General features: G+C 37.3%; 1 protein-coding gene across 1 annotated transcript in view; it reads left to right on the top strand.

Annotated features, from left to right (window-relative positions):
- Window positions 1-14,826: 14,826 nt before the first annotated feature.
- The window catches only part of LOC140152778 (uncharacterized), a 68,955-nt gene continuing 65,334 nt past the window's right edge, over window positions 14,827-18,447 (top strand). The window contains exons 1-3 of the mRNA XM_072175270.1: window positions 14,827-15,043; window positions 16,166-16,240; window positions 17,755-18,242. Coding sequence (XP_072031371.1) covers window positions 14,959-15,043; window positions 16,166-16,240; window positions 17,755-18,242 — 648 coding nt within the window. The 5' untranslated portion in view covers window positions 14,827-14,958. The remainder of the gene's footprint in view (window positions 15,044-16,165; window positions 16,241-17,754; window positions 18,243-18,447) is intronic.

The raw sequence follows: 18,447 nt of genomic DNA on the forward strand, positions 1-18,447 counted from the left end.
TTTACCTCAAAACAAATCGAATTTCCTTGTAATAGCAACACCATATGGGATACTAGAGCATGCGCAAATCGTAATAATGTGTAGAATAGAACTTGATGGTATCTCATTATGATAGTCGTACTATGCTCGGCCTATCTCGAACAAAATCGCCATGCGTAGCTATTGAAAAAGGAGAGGATTTTTGACACGAAGATATAGGGATGATGACGGTGTGAGGGGCGTACCAGGCGGGGTACCAGGCACATCGTCCACACCAGGTAAAGTTTTGTATGGGTCATAAATGAATCAACAGAAATTCGACTTGCATCAAAACACGTGTCTTTATAAACGTTTTGATACATAGTCGTAATCACCATCAGCATCATTGTTACCATCATTATCATCGTTGGCATCACCATCTTCAGCGTCGTCATCATCAATCATTAATCATCGTCGTCGTCGTCATCATCATCACCACCAACATCATCTTCATCATCTTCATCATCATCATCTTCTTCTTCTTCTTCAATGTCATCATCATGATTGTCGATGTCGTCGTTGTCACACATCATTCATTAAATCATTATTAGCAATAAAACCGAGCGAGCAGTGATTGTTGTCTATTAATCTATATTATATCTCATCATTCTCATGACTTCAGATGCGTACGTGCTATCAAGACAAATCTGTGATTGTTAGTCAAGGTCAGATCGAAATAGCTATATCGGTATAACAATATTGACCATTAAAATTATAACCATACTGCTCTATTTCGCTCTATTTCGCTCTCTTTTCCTCTCCATCAACATCAATTGAGTTTCATACCCGCTCCCTCCTCTTAAAAAGAGATAAATTCCCGCTCCACTAATACCGGTATAGACTGATATACCATTTCATGGTTCAGCAAAAAGAAGTGGGTGAGAGGTGCGAGCAGAAAAATTCATAAACAGTGTCGACCCTTTTCCCAAAAAAAAAACAAAAACAAAACAAAAAACAAAACAAAATAAAAAACAAAAAACAAAACAAAAAATAAAACAAAAAAAAAACAAAACAAAAAAAAAAAAAAACAAAAAACAAAAACAAAAAAAAAAACAAAAACAAAAACAAAACTGGATCCGCCCTGTTACCAAATATATCAAAACGTAGCTACGTTTGTATCTGCGTATTGCAACAAAAAGGGCAGTAATCTATGTCGTTTTTATAGGGCAATCAATTAAATTATAATATTGGAAAAAACAATTCTTTATACGTCATCAGGGAGAACATACACATATAATACATGTGTCCTTATTTATAAGCCCGTGAAAGCGATACAGTAATCTTGGGACCTAAATAAGGGAAATTGCAAAATAAGCTTTCAATTCATCGGTTTCGACTGAGCTTATTAATTATATCTAAGTCGATCGGTCTCTCTCTCCCCCCTCTCTCTCTCTTCCCCTCCCCCTCTCTTTACTTTTTTTGTTTATTTCTCTTTCTACCTTCTTTCTTTTTTCTCTTCCAGCCTTTGTAATGTTTTCTTTGTAATTTTCAACTCCCTCATCTATCAAAAAATTCATTTGAATTCACTTAGTAACTGAAATACATTTTAACAAGTGTTTCCGATACTCACTTTATAAAAATACATATTCCATCTAATATCGATCGCAAATCTACCTCCTGATAAAATTTACCGAGGCATGTAAATTGCAAAACAGTTTTACCTGGAAGTAGAAAACGCAGTAGCAATTATAGGCCCTACATATTTTATATGTTTTTACAAGCCAGACACGCTTGTTATCATTGTTATCACATTTGCCAATATTCACAAATATAAAGGCAAGTCAAGCTTGATACTTTTTTTTATCAAAGATCAAAGAGTCGGTAAACAAGGTATGGAAACGTATTCACTTTATGATATTTATACAATTTTAAAGACATGTCCTATTTTCCTATTGTACAGCGGCTCTAATACATCAATAAATTAATAAGAATTCGTCCTTATGACAGTAAACATGTTTTTATGTTCTATGCAAATAAAGTGAGCGGCAAACTTACTGCTATTTTGCATTACCACATGTATATTACCACAGACCTGTGTTTTTATATGTCCAACACGTACAATTTAGGGTGTTTTTATCTATGCCCGTGCAACGGGGCATAGATATTGTATTTGTTGTGTTTAGTCTTCTCCTTCTCCTTCGCCTTCTCCTTCTCCTTCTTCTCACGCTCTCCTTTGCACTCCTCTCACTCAAGAACCGAAGTAGCCTTGGGGCCCATACTTGGTATACTGATGGCCCATGACCCCTAAAAATTTCCTGGGGTAGTCTCGACCCCAGAGGTCAAAGGTCATGGGTTACAGGGGGCAATATGTGTAAAATTTCAAACAGCTCTAGCTCAAGAACTATAGCGCCCTCAGGGTTCATACTTGGTATAACGATGACCCATGACCCCTAAATGTAACCTATGGTAGCCACGACCCCAGAGGTCAAAGGTCATAGGTTACAGGGAGCAATATGTGTAAACTTTTAAAACAGCTTTAGCTCAAGAACTATAGCGCCCTCAGGGTTCATACTTAGAACAACGATGGCCCATGACCCTTAGATATTTTCTGCAGTAACATCGACCCCAGAGGTCAAAGGTCATGGGCTACAGGGGGCAATATGTGTAAAATTTCAAACAGCTCTAGCTCAGAAACTACAGCGCCCTCAGGGTTCATACTTGGTATAATGATGACCCATGACCCTAGATGTATTCTATGTTAGCCGCATCCCCAGAGGTCAAAGTTTAAAGCTTTAAAAAGCAAACTAGGTACGACATATTAACACAGTGTAGCGCAATAGGTAGTATTTTGTTAGATACCTGTGTTTGCAATGATAAAGGTCTGAATCGTACGTCAAGGAAACTCATCACTTGACAAAAACTCCCTGAAAAGGGAATGTGTAGGCATTTTGATTTTGGTTCCTTTGACCACCTCAAAAGGTTGCCATGATGGGACAAGGGGTGTGGTTGGTTAAGGGGTGGGGTATTAGAGAGAGTGTGGTCCAGGCTGGTGCTGTTTTAGAGAGAGCGAGGGTCTGATGGGGTATAAGAGAGAGTGAAGGCTTGGTAGGGTATTAGAGAGAGTGTGGGCCAGTCTGGTGGTGTTCTAGAGAGTGAGTGTATATAGTGAGTATAAGAGAGAGTGAAGGCTTGGTGGGGTATTAGAGAGAGTATGGGTCAGTCTGGTGATGTTTTAGAGCGAGTGAGTATCTGATGGAGTATAAGAGAGTGAGGGTCTGGTGGGGTATTAGAGAGAGCGAGGGTCTGGTGGGGTATTAGAGAGAGTGTGGTCTAGTCTTGTGGTGTTTTCAGAGAGAGAGATGGTCTGGTGGAGTACAAGAGAGAGTGAGGGTCTGATGGGGTATAAGAGAGAGTGTGGTCCAGTCTGGTGGTGTTTTAGAGAGAGTGATGGTCTGATGGGGGTATAAAAGAGAGTGAAGGCTTGGTAGGGTATTAGAGAGAGTGTGGGCCAGTCCAGTGTTATGAGCATTACATATCAAATGAAAGCTTAAAACAAGTGCTTTCACATGGTGCTCAACAAGTTTTCGTTTGTGAATAGGGGAAGGGTGTTAGGTATGGTCACGGGCATAGATATTCGTGTTTGGTAAAACACATTACTGTGGCATCTAGTTTTGTTTGTTTTTTTATTCGTACGTAAAGACTTAATGTAATTTGTGTAAGAAAACGATAGGCCTAGTGGGTATTTTTAGACCTATAACCCTATCCCCCTCTAGTCGAAACAACACCATTCCTGCAGTGCGGCTCTCTGGTAATCCACATTATTAGGGTGCATCGTTTTGTGTACCACATGGGACGATATTGGGACCACTTTTGATACCTTGTTATGCAAATGAGACATTTTACGCTCTACATAGCTTTCACACTGAGATTGAGACTTGCTTTTTGTTATTTCCCTATTTCATGTGCTCAAGGATATATTCCTTGACAGATGAATGAGCATGAAAAGAGTCTTTCGCACGACTATATGGTGCGGACATAACATCAGATTTGTTGAATAAAAAAATGTATGGGTTACTGGGGACCTTTTCCTGGTTGTGCTGCTACATGGATAATCTTGGTGAAGGCTCATGATGGTACTTAAGACACGTTTTTCAATTAATTACAGGATTTAGGTTTTTTAAATATTGTGTGTGTATAACTGCATGTATACAGTTTCCAACAGCGATTACAACACATATACCAAGCACAAGGTACCGGTAGATTTCTATGATGTACGCTTTTATTTTCAAGGGAGTTGCCCCTTCACGATATATCAGTCATAGCGTTTTTCACACAACCAATCAGTCCTCAATAATTCGAAAACATGCGAAAAATAGGCTAGCAAAATGGTATTCAAAAATAGGCTGGCAAAATGGCATTCTTTGTTACGCAATCTTTTCACTGCTGCATGTTTATGCTGCTGCTGCTGATATTCATTTCATTTTTCATTTCATTTGGCTGCGAAGCAGGCGACTACAAAGTTTCTCCATGTACTATGATTTGAAGCCAAAGTGGTATTGCATCTGACAGTAAAAAGTTGTCGAAGTCTCCGACAGTTTTTGCACATAAGACAAGTAGGATGTTCTTTGCCTTCCAGGTCTTCTTTTACCATGTAATGGAGTGTAGAGAGCATATCTTCGGCATGGTTCATCTTCTTGCATCCTCAGGATATGTCCCAGGAATCGTATAGTCGTCGCGATTTGACAGAGTTGATACCGTATAAAAGGGCACAGCTAGTGTGGTTATGGTATAGACCCTTTCATTACTAATATGGTCACAGTGCGCTTGATGTTCAGTATTATTCTGTAACATGATGTACCAAAAGCGTTGATCTTATTTTCCCTGTCAGTAGATATCATAAAGCAATACTGTCACACAAGTGGTGTGAAAAAGCTTGACTTTGTTTCCATGATGATTGTTGGACTTCTCCACAGATGCTCCAGTTTCCAAAATGCATATTTATAGGCCTACCATGCAAGCGCCTTCCGTCGAGAGAGGTCACTGGTGCTAGAGCCCAACATGGAACCAAGATATTTAAAATCGGTGACATACTTGATGGGTTCTTCGTATACTTGGAGTGGTGGCTGTGGATTGCAGTTGATGGTCATGTATTCGGTGTTAGACCCGGGCTTTCTGCTGCAGGTGCTGTTCTGGTCAGCCCGGTGGTATGGTCAACTGTGCCTGTGCCCAAGGAATGGAAGATTCTATCAAGGCAATATCGTCAGCGAAAATTAAGTCGTTCAAAACCTTGGCATGATATCGCCGGGAACGACGCGGATATGTTTCTACACCACTGTCAGTCCCCTCGGTAACAATCTTCATCAAATAGTCGATGAGAACAATGAAAAGGAATGGAGCTAGAAGCATACTCCAGTAGTAACTAGGAAGGAATCCGAGATGTTGCCATCTACTAACGGTGCTTTGTGAATTAGTATACAGCACACATATTGCTTGATGCTCTCTGGGATGTGAGTGCCGCAAAACAGAAAACATCATCTTCCTGTTGATTGAATCAAAGGCTTTCTTGAAGTCGATGAATGTAGTGGAAGTTGATAATTCTGGAAAGCCTCCATGATTCTACGGAGGATATGCGTTTGCTGCGCACAGCTTCTGCCCGGTCTAAATCCGGCCTGGTTACTTCTTATTACCAGATCAACATGATCCCTATAGGATCTTATTATATACCTTAGCTACAACTGACATCAGTGTTATTCCTTTATAGTTGTTCATGAGGCTGAGGTCTCCTTTCCTTGGAGGGGAACAATAACATTGGTATATGGTCGAATCCAACCAAAAGTGTCCACGGGCTAAAAATAAAAGTCCGAAATAAAAATGTCTCCACAATTTTTTCCTTTTGCCCATTGATTGATGACATATTGGCCTTATAGGAACCAAAAGTGCCATTATTAATCTTGAAAAATAAATCCAGGACGTGTGATAGTAAATGTGATATCAAAACCCAATGTTACCTACGAATACCACTAGGATGCTTTCACTATCGCAATACTAATCAACCTAAAACAAATGGAATATTCCCATTAACGCTTTTTTCGTGTAATGTAGACCACAGGGTGTCAGGAAAATGCTAGCTCAACCAGAAAATATTTGTTTTTATTTTTATAATGCGATCAATATGATCTTAGTCAATTTATGCTGGTTTACTTTTGAAAATGAAGTTTAGGTCAGTTTCTGTATTTTATTTATCAAATGAGTATGAATCAATTTACACATTGTATAAGAAAGAGTAGGATATATGTTTTCAAGAATATTAGGAATTATACGCATACACCTAACGCTTTATACAATGAAAAGGTGAAGAAACCCGGGTATTCGTAGGTAACATGAGCGATTTAACAATATCAATATTGAGTTTAGAGGTTTAAATTTTGCTATTATGGTAATGAATTAATAAAATGGTAGTTTTAGATCTCTTTCAGATGGTACGTCCAAATGAATAAATGCTATTACCTTAGATCAAAAAAATTGTGATGCTTTTAGCAAGATTTTGACCACTTCATTTTGATATACAAGTAGTTAATCAGCAATTTTACATAATAAATAATTGTTGAATGAATCCGTATATGGGTAATAATAGTGTCTTGGGGTACCGCTTAAAGTTTTTGACAATTAATTTCCATTGGTAGGGACACTTCATTACACATGTCATGTATTATGCTGTATTCGTAAGTAACATTTCAGTATTTGTAGGTAAGAATTAGACTTTTGGTGGATATCGCAATCATGTGCATTCTTTATGTGCGTTTATTGATACTTTAGACCCTATCATGTATTAATAATGTCGGTTCACAGCGGTTGAAAGAGGATTGAAGTAAGAAACAAAGGACCTAAGGTGACTTTAATTTGCTTAATTGCACACAAATCGCTTAAAACCGTTATTGCAGACTTGTGAAGTCCATCTTGGAGTCAGTTACCTCTTGTGGCCTTTCGTTTGAGGGCAACTACAATTAGCTTTATACCAGGGTCCATCACTGTGTTGTCTAGATCATGAGACAATGAGAACAGTCGTTTTTCCATGGTATTCGTAGGTAACCTTAGCGAAAACGTCAAAAGTTACCTTCGAATAAATCAATTTGGACACAAATTACTCAGAAACCAGAAGGTCGGTAAACATTTAAAATGAAGCACACATGACAGTTGACAAATCCAAGTATTTATCCCCTTCTAATCTTCTTTGAATCTGATTTTTCTTTCAAATGAGCAGACCGTCGTCTATTTCAGTACATATTTTTCAACAATTAAGCCGTATTCACTTTTGCATGGTGGGCATGTATGTGAATTCGCAACTTTCATTGACATATGATTTGATAGCAAACATACAGGCCTTCGTTATGTACCAATATGGGCATTGGCATGAATGGCGGTGTTTCACAATACTGTCATGATGTCAAATTGTATTCGTAGGTAACATTCGGTTACCGAAATTTACCTACGAATACTTGCTTTTATTGTTGACATCTCAGAAATATTTAAACGCAGGCTATTGAAATTTGGTAGAAATAAAGAGTGTATTACCCTGCACCTATGGCTTAACTATTGTTTACTATTCTCTCACTTTGTGGAAATGACACAGCTTTTAACATGTATTCGGAGGTAATGCACATTTTTTACCAAACCTACCTTTGTGCCATTTAGAATTTCTGGCAGCTAAACACAATAATAAAGATGTCCGAATGCAATGCATTTCAGTATTGGACATATCAAAGCTTGTATCAATTGCGCATTTATTACTGATTTCCATTTTTAAAGATATATCTAGTGCTATGAAAAATTGTATTCGTAGGTAATGTAAAAAAATACCACTCAAAAAATTATCACAAAAAATTCATAATTATGTACAAATATGTGAAAAATTGAACAGGCAATCTTTGAATACACACCTTTCAGGAAATCAATTTAGATTCAATCCAATGACTTCTTTTCATAACTGATTTAGATGTTTTTAAAAATACATTAAGAAATATTTTGAAAAAATGGGTAAAAATAGCATGTTTTGGAGTCTCTGTGTCTAAGTTTTTCACAGAAGGGGGTCTTATTATATATGGCGCGAAGCGCATGATCAAGGCGAATAAACATAATACAAAAACGAATGCCAATTGATTAATACTTTTAAGTTATGGCCCTGAACATGCCGTGTACACTTTTCGTTGGATTCGACCATATGTTCCGGCGACATAAGCTTTGTAAAAACTTCGTGCTAGGGATGGTCAGGATTATGATGATGATGATGATGATGATGATGATGATGATGATGATGATGATGATGATGATGATGATGATGATGATGATGACGATGATGATGACGACGACGACGACGACGACGACGATGATGATGATGATGATGTTGATGACGATGATGATGATGATGATGATGATGATGATGATGATGATGATGATGATTACATTGGATGTAGCGATGCTGCTGCTGCTGATGGTGATTATAATGATTACAACTTATACTTACAGATGGGTTGACTTTGTTTTTTTGCCTGGCAGTATGCTCGCGCATCATATTTTGTTCATGGCTCGTGTTTCTAAAACTCCCGCCACATCACAATAAGGCTATTGAGCAGTGCATGGGAGCTCATGGGGTTCACTCAAGTATATCGATATACCAGTCCCTTTGTTGATAAACATTGAGGTCAACTCATCCATATAGGTTGGCTTGTATTTAATTAAATGTTTTCTGTCTGATTTAGCGTTTTGCACATTTGGGTGTAATAGACAAAATAAAAACCATATTGAATCGTCCCTCAATAAGCAGCGTTTACGTGCTGATATGCATGCGTGCAACGAATGTAATAAAATGGGTTATTAATTCATTATTCTGCAGCGAGACATTAAAACTGATTATTTTTTCAATGTTCCATGCATGACGCCAATGCACATGCACCACACCTGCACTATTTTACATGCTGTCTACTCATAGTGCTAGCTGTCTACTGAAGATAGCAGTTATGATAACCCACGGACGGAGGTTTATGAACTTTTTATAATTTACCATCGACATCGCAGTGGCGTAGCGTGGGTCATCACATGGGGGGGGGGCACCGGGTTTGATTGGGGGAGGGGACAAACCATTTGTCGGCAATTTTCCTATGGAATTTTTAAAAATTTCAAATCGATTGGGGAGGGGGGGCTCGTGCTCCCCATGCCCCTATGACGCTACGCCACTGCATCATCGTCGTTGATGTCACCATTATCATCATATTCATCAATTTGCAAAAAGAATTTCCTTAATTTCTAAATAGACATAATATAGTACTCTTTTTTAATTTTAAAATTATATAGTTTTTGTTTAATGTTGTGTATAAAGAAACTATACTTGCATAACGTTAACACGTATACCGCCCTTGAAAACATGCAAGGGTATAGTGTCAATTGATTCGCGCCTTTAACGCAATTAACGCTTTGACCTTGCATAAAATTGACTTTCTAACTAAAATAGTCTAGACAATATTAGTGATATAAGCAAAAATAAGGTCTTTTCCATGTAACTTTTCGATTTTTTATGTCGTATGAGGGTCACGTCGTTAAATTGACGGGTTCTATTTATTAGAATGGTTATTAGAACTAAACCTAGCTCCCTATATATAGTTTGCGGACGTTTATATTGTGACATTTGAGGCCAACATTGATTGAAAGAAATAGCAATTAAAGGCAAAATCTAGTTTTTCACGCTATCTTGGGTAGATAGCAGACTGTCAAAATCATGGTAATAGGGGTATACTTCTTCCCAGTACATGTATGACCTATAGAACAGGGCTTTAAAAAGGAAGCCCCACCAGAGCAGTTCTTTTGGGGCGAACCAAACCTGCCTGGTTATCAAATTAATCAGTGACGAGATTATTTCTGAATTTGAGATGTGCTAATTGATTCAATATTCCATTAAAACATGTACCTGTCAAATTCATAGAGATAACTTTGTCACTGATTAATTTGATAACCAGGCCGGTTTGGTTCACCCCGAACTGCTCTGGTGAGCGCGGCTTCCTCTTTAAATTTTGTATCTAAATGTGTGATAGAATGGTATGGATATGAACGAGACATAACTGAAGGTAATAAAAATGTGAAGGTGAATTTAGGTGATTACTATAGAGACAATCTTCCTGGGCTGCGAGCAATGAAACGTGTTTTAATAGGCCCCCTATGTGTGTGTGTGGGGGGGGGGGGGTCTGTAAAATAATGAAAGAAATCAAGACGTCAGCAAAGAGTTATCTGCATTATACAGTAGGTCTATACACCTAAAGTTACGATGTATTATATAGATTCAGTAATGTCTTGGTTTATGTTTTACACAGCTTTTTCGTCACCCACCAAGAAACGTTAATTATATTTAAAAAGTTTACAACAACTTCAATTGACAAAATATGAAGCGAATGTCCAGAAGGCATGTCAGAGCTTGCATACACCACGGCCAGCATATACTCGTATCATGTGTGATATCCAGTTAGCTTGAGATTGCGTCATCTATGCATTCCCAATTTAATCAACGTTTGGCTACATCAGCATGCAGTCGTTCTAAGCGATCGGGAGTGAATCGTCTTTTAAAGGCCAACTGCAAATACACACAATTATATATAAGAGCCTGTTTTTTTTTATTCGTGTATTACCTATACCGTCTGAAACAATTTGCACGGAAATAGAAAAAGAAATTAAGCAGTTTTGCCAGAGTTCGAAATTGACAACACCTGCTGCGCTATATTCGACACGCCCTTTATTTGGTGCTGTCTTCAGTAGACAGCATGCACATTCTCTTAAAGTTTGAATGCATTTTAAAGACCGAGACCTTTCTTTTTATTCTGCCATCTGTATGATGATGAATGATAATGATGGTGATGATGATGATGATGATGATGACGATGATGATGATGATGATGACGATGATGACGATGAAGATGACGATGATGATGATGATGAAAAAGACCACAGTGTTTGCTGTTTATGTGTATGTGTGTTGTATGCGTCTATACAGGAGGTTAGAATTTTTACAATGTTACGAGCACCCGCAACCGGGGTTCGGTTTTTGCCGGCAAAGTGGCAAAAAAAAAATGGCAAAAACTCATAGTCACTTAAATATTAAACAGTAGGCCTACTCATAAACAGTAACACACAACTTTTAATGAATCATTCAACATATTTTTTGTAACTTAATAATTTGTTTTGAGAAATAAAAACTGAACTATGTCACTTTTTAGTTTTTGCCATTTTTGCCGGCAAAAACTGTTTTTGCCAAGCGGTTAAACCGCGTTTTTTTTTCACCTGCGGCAAAAACCTGTGAACCCTGCCCACAACTGTATATAAATTAAAATCTGATGAATTTATTTTATAGTATACTCGGAAAAGAATTATACATTGTAAAAATAAACACACGTGAGTTTGCAATGCTTTGCATGCATGCAGTTTTCCGCTACTCAAAAACTGTCGTGACTGCCGCGCATGTAACTCGTCAACCAGAAAAGTGGCCCGGCGCCTATATTTATATTCCTCCTGTCCATGCACTTAACGAATTTTTATCCACTGTGTAAAGAACTAACGTTTGCACGCCAGCTAGCTTTTCTCTCTGACCAGTGCAATAATGATGATGTTGCATGCTTAACAAATTCCTTGTCAGTGTATCTCGTTATACACTCATCATTTTACTTGTAGCTCTCAAGCCCGTAGATTGTCATCCTCAGTCCTCACATGGTGTCAGATATCACCCTCTATATTACTGACCGTTAAAGTTGTACATTAATTTGAAAAGAAGTGTTATGGTAAGGGTGAGCACGTTTTTTGAATCGGTCTATCAGCAATTTGCAAACGGTCAGTCTAACTGGCGCGTTGATGCTCGTCAGGATTTTCTCTTTTTTGTATTTCTTATGTAGGTTATGAGCTGGCTCGTTGATCAGATGATGCTCGTCACTCGCGCTGTTTTGTATTTTTATGATCATCGATGAAGTTCATGAGTTAGGGCCTAATGTGATTAAAACACGAATGATGAAAGAAAATGAACGGTAGGCCTAAATAATAAAAGTAGCTAAAAATACAAAATCATAGTCCTAGGCGTGAATTGGAATAGTAAAGCTAAACATTATTAAAGCTTCAACAAGTGGCCTAAATCGTGCAGAGTATAAAGCCTCACATGCCCTATGCATGCATGGCATAGTGGCACCTATTTCTTTCAAGTGCTATCGTAGTTTATGTTATTGAGAGTTGGCTATCATTGTTATGATCGGTAATTTTTTTAAATCGCAAAACAGTTTTATTTGAATAAGTAGAGGAGGCATATGTGGCTGATTTTCGGCAATTTTCAAAATAGTAATTTTCTCAGTACATGTGCCTATAGGGTAAATTGGGGTAAATGGAACGCTTAAGCAATAAATCACTTTCTGTGGTCAGGAGGGTATCCATATGTGATTTTTGTTTGTTTCAATAAGTAGATAATATGTTTTTACAACTTGTTTTAACAGATAAACTCCCATTTTATGGCTTTGTTTCTTGTATCGGTCCAAATACATGCATGGTCATGGTGTTCCAGTTACCCCAACAAATTGGGGTAAATGGAACAGTGGGATGGGTAATTGGAACCGGGGGCATTACTTGCAAGAAGCCTACATTCATAGCTATATTTACATTGAAAAGACATCAGAATATTTTATTTAACATATATTTTGTGACTAAACAAAAGATTAACAAAAATAATTTTGTTTTCATGTTTTTTTATAAACATGGTAAAATACCACGTAAAAATACACTTTCTCTCGGTACATAACAGAAAAAAATGGTTTTCAGATTTTTAAAATATCAATAGGAGGCCTAATCTACCATGAATTAGTTATTTGTAGTATATAATTCCATAATAATTAAACCAATTAGTAAAAAAATATTAACATGTTATATATATTTGAAGTCAGTCAACCGTGTTCCTGCAGTTCCATTTACCTCAAGTAGATCTGTTGTGGGGTAAATGGAACGCCAAACTAATTAATTAGCTAATTAGCATATTAATTTGCATAATTTCGTCATTAAAATCTGCTATTTTATTGTTTATAACATTTATGTTATTGTAGATAACAAACATATTGCCAATATTGTAAGACAACTCTCAGCACAACATTCAAATATTTAGGAAACAATACCCTTAAATTAGTAATGTTCACTGAACCGTAGCACCACTTCATGGTCAGTGACAACATTTGAGATTTTCTTCCACTCAAATACCGAGTAAACCCATTCTTGGGGTATGAAACGAAAGCAGAACGTATGGCGTTGGGGTAAATGGAACACTCGGTATAATGTTGCCCAATTTTTTTCTTGATTGAGGGTATTGTATTCTCAGCGTTCCATTTACCCCACCGTTCCATTTACCCCAATTTACCCTACACCTGAATATGATGAAGTGAGTAGTATTTTCATAAGAGCTATAGTTTGACGTGATACTAACTAAGCCTATGATCTTATTGTTTATCATTTTACCTATCCAGCAATGAGTTTTATTTTAAACCCGGTAATGTTTGATACGCATTTTGTGATTCTATCCGATCGGCCCTTTTGTACGCCTCAATCCGATTTTTACTGAGGGTCAAACTGGTCCAGCGCCATCTATAGGCCTATATAAAGTTTGTAAAAACTTTTTGACACTTCTTAGCGCCACAAGTTGCATGCCGGGAAGGTCCTTGAACTGTGCTACTACGCAGGTACCGTACTGGGTGACATGAGACCGATTGGCGATTTATACAGAAGTGATCATGGTGGTGATTATTTTGATTGTCATGGCATGGACTGAGGCAATTTAGTTCGAGCAGGGATTGAAACAACAATTTGATCAGTTTTTCAAATATTATTTACTTTAGGCCTATGCCATAAAGCAAACTCAAGAAAGTTTACATTCAGTCGTTCAGTTAAAAATTTATTACAAAATTATATTAAAAATGTATTCATTTATCAAGCACAAAGATTTGGAATTTTATACCATGAACACTAGTAAAAAAAACATCGCGTGGTTTTTGAACAGACTCGCAACTTTGAAGTCTCTATTTTAATTTTTTAATAACATCTAAAATCGTATGGCACGATATACCGAAGTGACACACACAGCCCGGACACACAGCAGCAGCGCTGCAATTTCTCGTTTTCGAGATGCCTCACAATCACATGTCATGATAGTATTTCTGAAGGAACATGTACAATTTACTACGGCATCCTTATTACGTTGAACGTACTCTTTTTTATGTACGTGCTGCAAGGTCAAACTTGGAACAGTCCATTCATCATTTTATTGGCGCAAACCAAGTGATATTTTCTCGAATTTTTTGATAATTCTAACGTGTATTATATCCTAAGCCTTAATTTATCATTAAATGATCCGATGGGGCCAAGTTCCGTAAAATAAATTTGTCAGGAAAGTAATATTTCACCAAATATTTGTTGCAAATTGGTATTTTTGAGGCGGAGCTAGTAATGCGCACATGTCTTGTTTTATTTACAACAACAAAAATGTAGGTCATTTACATGACGTCAGATTCCTTCTCGACCAATGAGATTACCTACTTGTGACCTCAGCCATGAGATAACTTTTCAGCAGCTGATCGGCTGTGTATGCAATGTCACCAATGATGTCACTCTGCAGCAGCAAGCCGAGGAGTGTGCACTACACAAGTAACGATATGGGTCTATAAAAACTGCGATTTTACTACACGAAGATACAATTTGTTGGTTCCCTCGAATGCGAATCACATCATCGCATGTCCCGGGAATGCACAGGCCAGGTTTGAGAATAATCGGAATGATATATTAGGGAATTTCGGGCCAAGAATTTGTTACAGGAAGCGGATCAATCTACTATTCCTCAATGTTGCAAGGTGCCTTTTTCAGCCCCATCCGTCAAGCAGCGGTCGCCCTCAACAACACACACCAACTTCACCCACCCCACCGCCGTTGTTCCAACTATTTGCCCCAGACATGTTGAAATTTCTGACTCAGAAACTTCGGGCACAGTCTTTGAATGAAGTGCAGCCGTTTGAACCAACGGAAACGGACAAGGTAAGCCAAAGTTGTTAACTTCGTCTTTTTCTTGTTTATCATGCATGCATGTTTTATATACCACTACCAGTACTATACCACCACTACTACATGTACTAGCAACTTCTGTGTTTGTCAACTGCATAATTCTACCCTCTGCTATGATTTTGCTTTATTTATTTGCTAGCTGACTTGCAATACTTCATCTATCCATGTGATGAAGCTGAGCCTTTTATTTGTTGATAAACTGGGCGAAACAGGGAACCTGGCCCTTTGATTCGGCTTTGTTGTTTATTTGATTGATGTTTTTGTTTATGGTATGTCATGTCAATTTCAGACCAACCTGCTAAGTTCTACCCTGATTTTCAGACTGCCATTAAAAAGTTTCTGCTTCGGCATTATCACATTCACATCTTATTCTTGATATATCAGGAAGTTGATTCACATTCTACAGACCATACATCATACATAATGTTTGACATTTATTACATGATTATGCAAGTTTGAAATGGACGCTTGATTTCATGGTTTCCAAAGATTAAGATACCGTTGATGTAACTGCATGTATAATACTTCGCATGTTCAGTTGATATAGTTTTTATGTTTTTTTTTATTTACTATTAAAATTAAACATTCATATTTTGTAATTAAAGATGTGAAGGAATGTTTAGTTTAGAATATGTTCATGATGAAAATCAACATCACTGAGTCAATACTGCAACTTACCACTGTAAACCCTATATTTGGCATAAAGTCTAAATAATTATACATTTTTTTTGTAAATTTGTTGTATTTCATTAATGCTTAGCAGTTAGCATTTCAAGATCGATACACGTTGCTGTCACAATTTAAGTTCAAGAAATCTCTGCTAAAATTTGAAGTGGACAGAGGCGATTTTCTACATTTTCAAGTGAACTAAACTTGTGTCATTAATTTGTTTGATTGTCACTCTGTGGGTTGGAATTGTAGGCCTAACATAGTCGAATGTTGATATATTCTTATTTTCAAGCAAATATACACATGTAGCTTCATTCTATTCTGATTGACCTGAAAAAATCCATTTAATTTACTTGTTACAATACAAGAAAGCAAAGTAACTGAAATAACCAATAATTTGATGGATCTTATTGTTTTCAGTATTCAGGAGGTGCCCAAGAAGTTGAGGAAGAATATCACACAGATTCAGAAGAAGAAAACCTGGAAGTAGAGCAGCTGTTTCAAGGTATGTATTTTGTTGGAATTCATATTAGGCCAAATAAAAAAATAAACATGTTTCACGTCCCCTCCCGCTTCCTTTTTTGAGATTTCTTCAATTATTTTTTTATTTTTTGAAATTCAGTTATAACTTTTCATAAACTATGTCTAAGAAGTAGAGATGCTTTCTATAGCCTTGATAATATACAAGAAACACTTTTGGAAGGTTTTGAGATAATTAGAGGGGCCTACCTCTCAGAACAACAAATAAAAAGAGGCCTCCTCCTTTTCCCAGGCATTATTGTGTATGCTAAAACAGCTCTAATTATGGGTATTTACACCGATTTTGCGATAAAAAAAAAAAAATAAAAAGCCCCCTCCTCCTCCTTTTTTTTTTTTATCCGGACGTGAAACATGTTTTTTATTTTACTTGGCCTTAATATGAAATACCCAACGAGGATAATATGGGGCCCATGCATTTTCAATTCCGCCTTTTAAACATTGACATTGTGCATGAAACGGCTTTTATACTTTAGTCAAGAATATTCACTGATCCCAAGTGACTAGATTTTACCAAGAATTAGTCTGAATCAGAATAGTTGTGATGTTGGAGGCTCTACCTCTGTAGATTTCCGATGCAAACAGAATCCATTTCCTATTGCTTTGCACTTTACATGTGTCTATTGATGCACACTGTGAGTGAACATGTACGTTTTTAAGCAGTTGCCAACTGCCATTGATACCCTTTGTGAGCGTACTGTATGCAATGCAAGCAGTGTACAGCCTTGCAGATTACTACGAGAACATGTACAATGTACTGTACTCCTTTTTCCTGCAGAGAGCATGGAAGCTAACTGTACATGCACAGCGTTGAAGCTAGAAATGCTATGGTGGCATGAGATACATATAATTTTAAAGCCACTTCTGTCTTAAATACATGGTTGTTGCGGTACTAATGAGTTAACATGATAAATGTACAACATAAGAAAATCGATATTCTCATGTAGAATGACGGGATACATAATTTGACAAAATTAGAAAATCTGCAATTTTCAAACAAATATCAGTGCAATATTATTATCATGGCTCTCATGCACGTACATGTATAGTATACCAGATGTCAAATATTCTTGACATAAAATTGTTTCTTCTTTGCATGGAGACTTTGTTCATCAAATTCATGTCTTTTATTTTGAGACCTATCATGTATAATATGTAGATGTCATTCTGGGTAGATCATGTTTACATGGGATGTGAATTCAAATTCATTACATGTACTGATATATTGCTCTGTGTAGGAGTATTACATGTACATATGAAACAAGGGAAGATTGCATTTGTCAATTAGATTAACTCACCTGGTGCCATCAACATGTAAAACATATATAAATTTTTTACAAATGATCGCAAAAACTGAAAATATTGTAAAATATACTGTAATATCATGTTCAATTCTAAAATCATACTGATTGCTCACTAACATTTGCTGTCTTTCTAGATTGTTTACTAACATTTACTGTCTTTCTCTTGTTCAATTTTCAGAAAGAAAAATGTGCAATGGAAATTATGGTTCAAGTCCTGGCCCTGCTAGTATTGGCATAGTGGCTCCACATCCTATCAAGCCCAGGCCGTTAGAAGATAGTGTTAATTCTACAGAAAACATTTTATCTTGTGAAAGTAGGGACAGACATAGTTCGGAAGAAGAATTAGCTCACATAGAAAGGCAAGCACCTGAAAAGCGAAAGTGGTCACAGGTTTGCGGCTTGAATGGGGAGAGCTCGGGGTCCAGTGATGATGAAGTTAAGGAACTGTGTGCCAGGCCCATGCCATTGAGATTTAGTGCATCCCCTCCGAGGCACCTACAGAAAATCACCAGAAAGCATTCGGATGGTAGTACCATGCTATTTGTTGCCAATGTCGGGCCTAGTATCAGTGATTTTGCATCACCGAGGAAGAGGCACAGGCAATCGTGTACGGATGACGCCTATGTTCAAAATGGCCGCTGCATGGATTTTGAAAAAATGCAGCAGGTAAGTGAGGTAACTTGAATGTTTTTCCTCATCTTAATATTTCATAGGCCTTAGTCAGGTGTGTCGTGTGAGCATGAAGCATATTTCGATCCATGCTCGTGCCATACCTTTAAGGCTATGTGGCAGAGCTTTTAGTAGAAAAGTCTGATGTTTGCTTAAAATGTTTAATTTACCTCTTACGTTATGCCTGCAGGCGAGGTCTATT

This window comes from Amphiura filiformis, chromosome 5, assembly GCF_039555335.1.
Source record: "Amphiura filiformis chromosome 5, Afil_fr2py, whole genome shotgun sequence".
Classification (NCBI taxonomy): Eukaryota; Metazoa; Echinodermata; class Ophiuroidea; order Amphilepidida; family Amphiuridae; genus Amphiura; species Amphiura filiformis.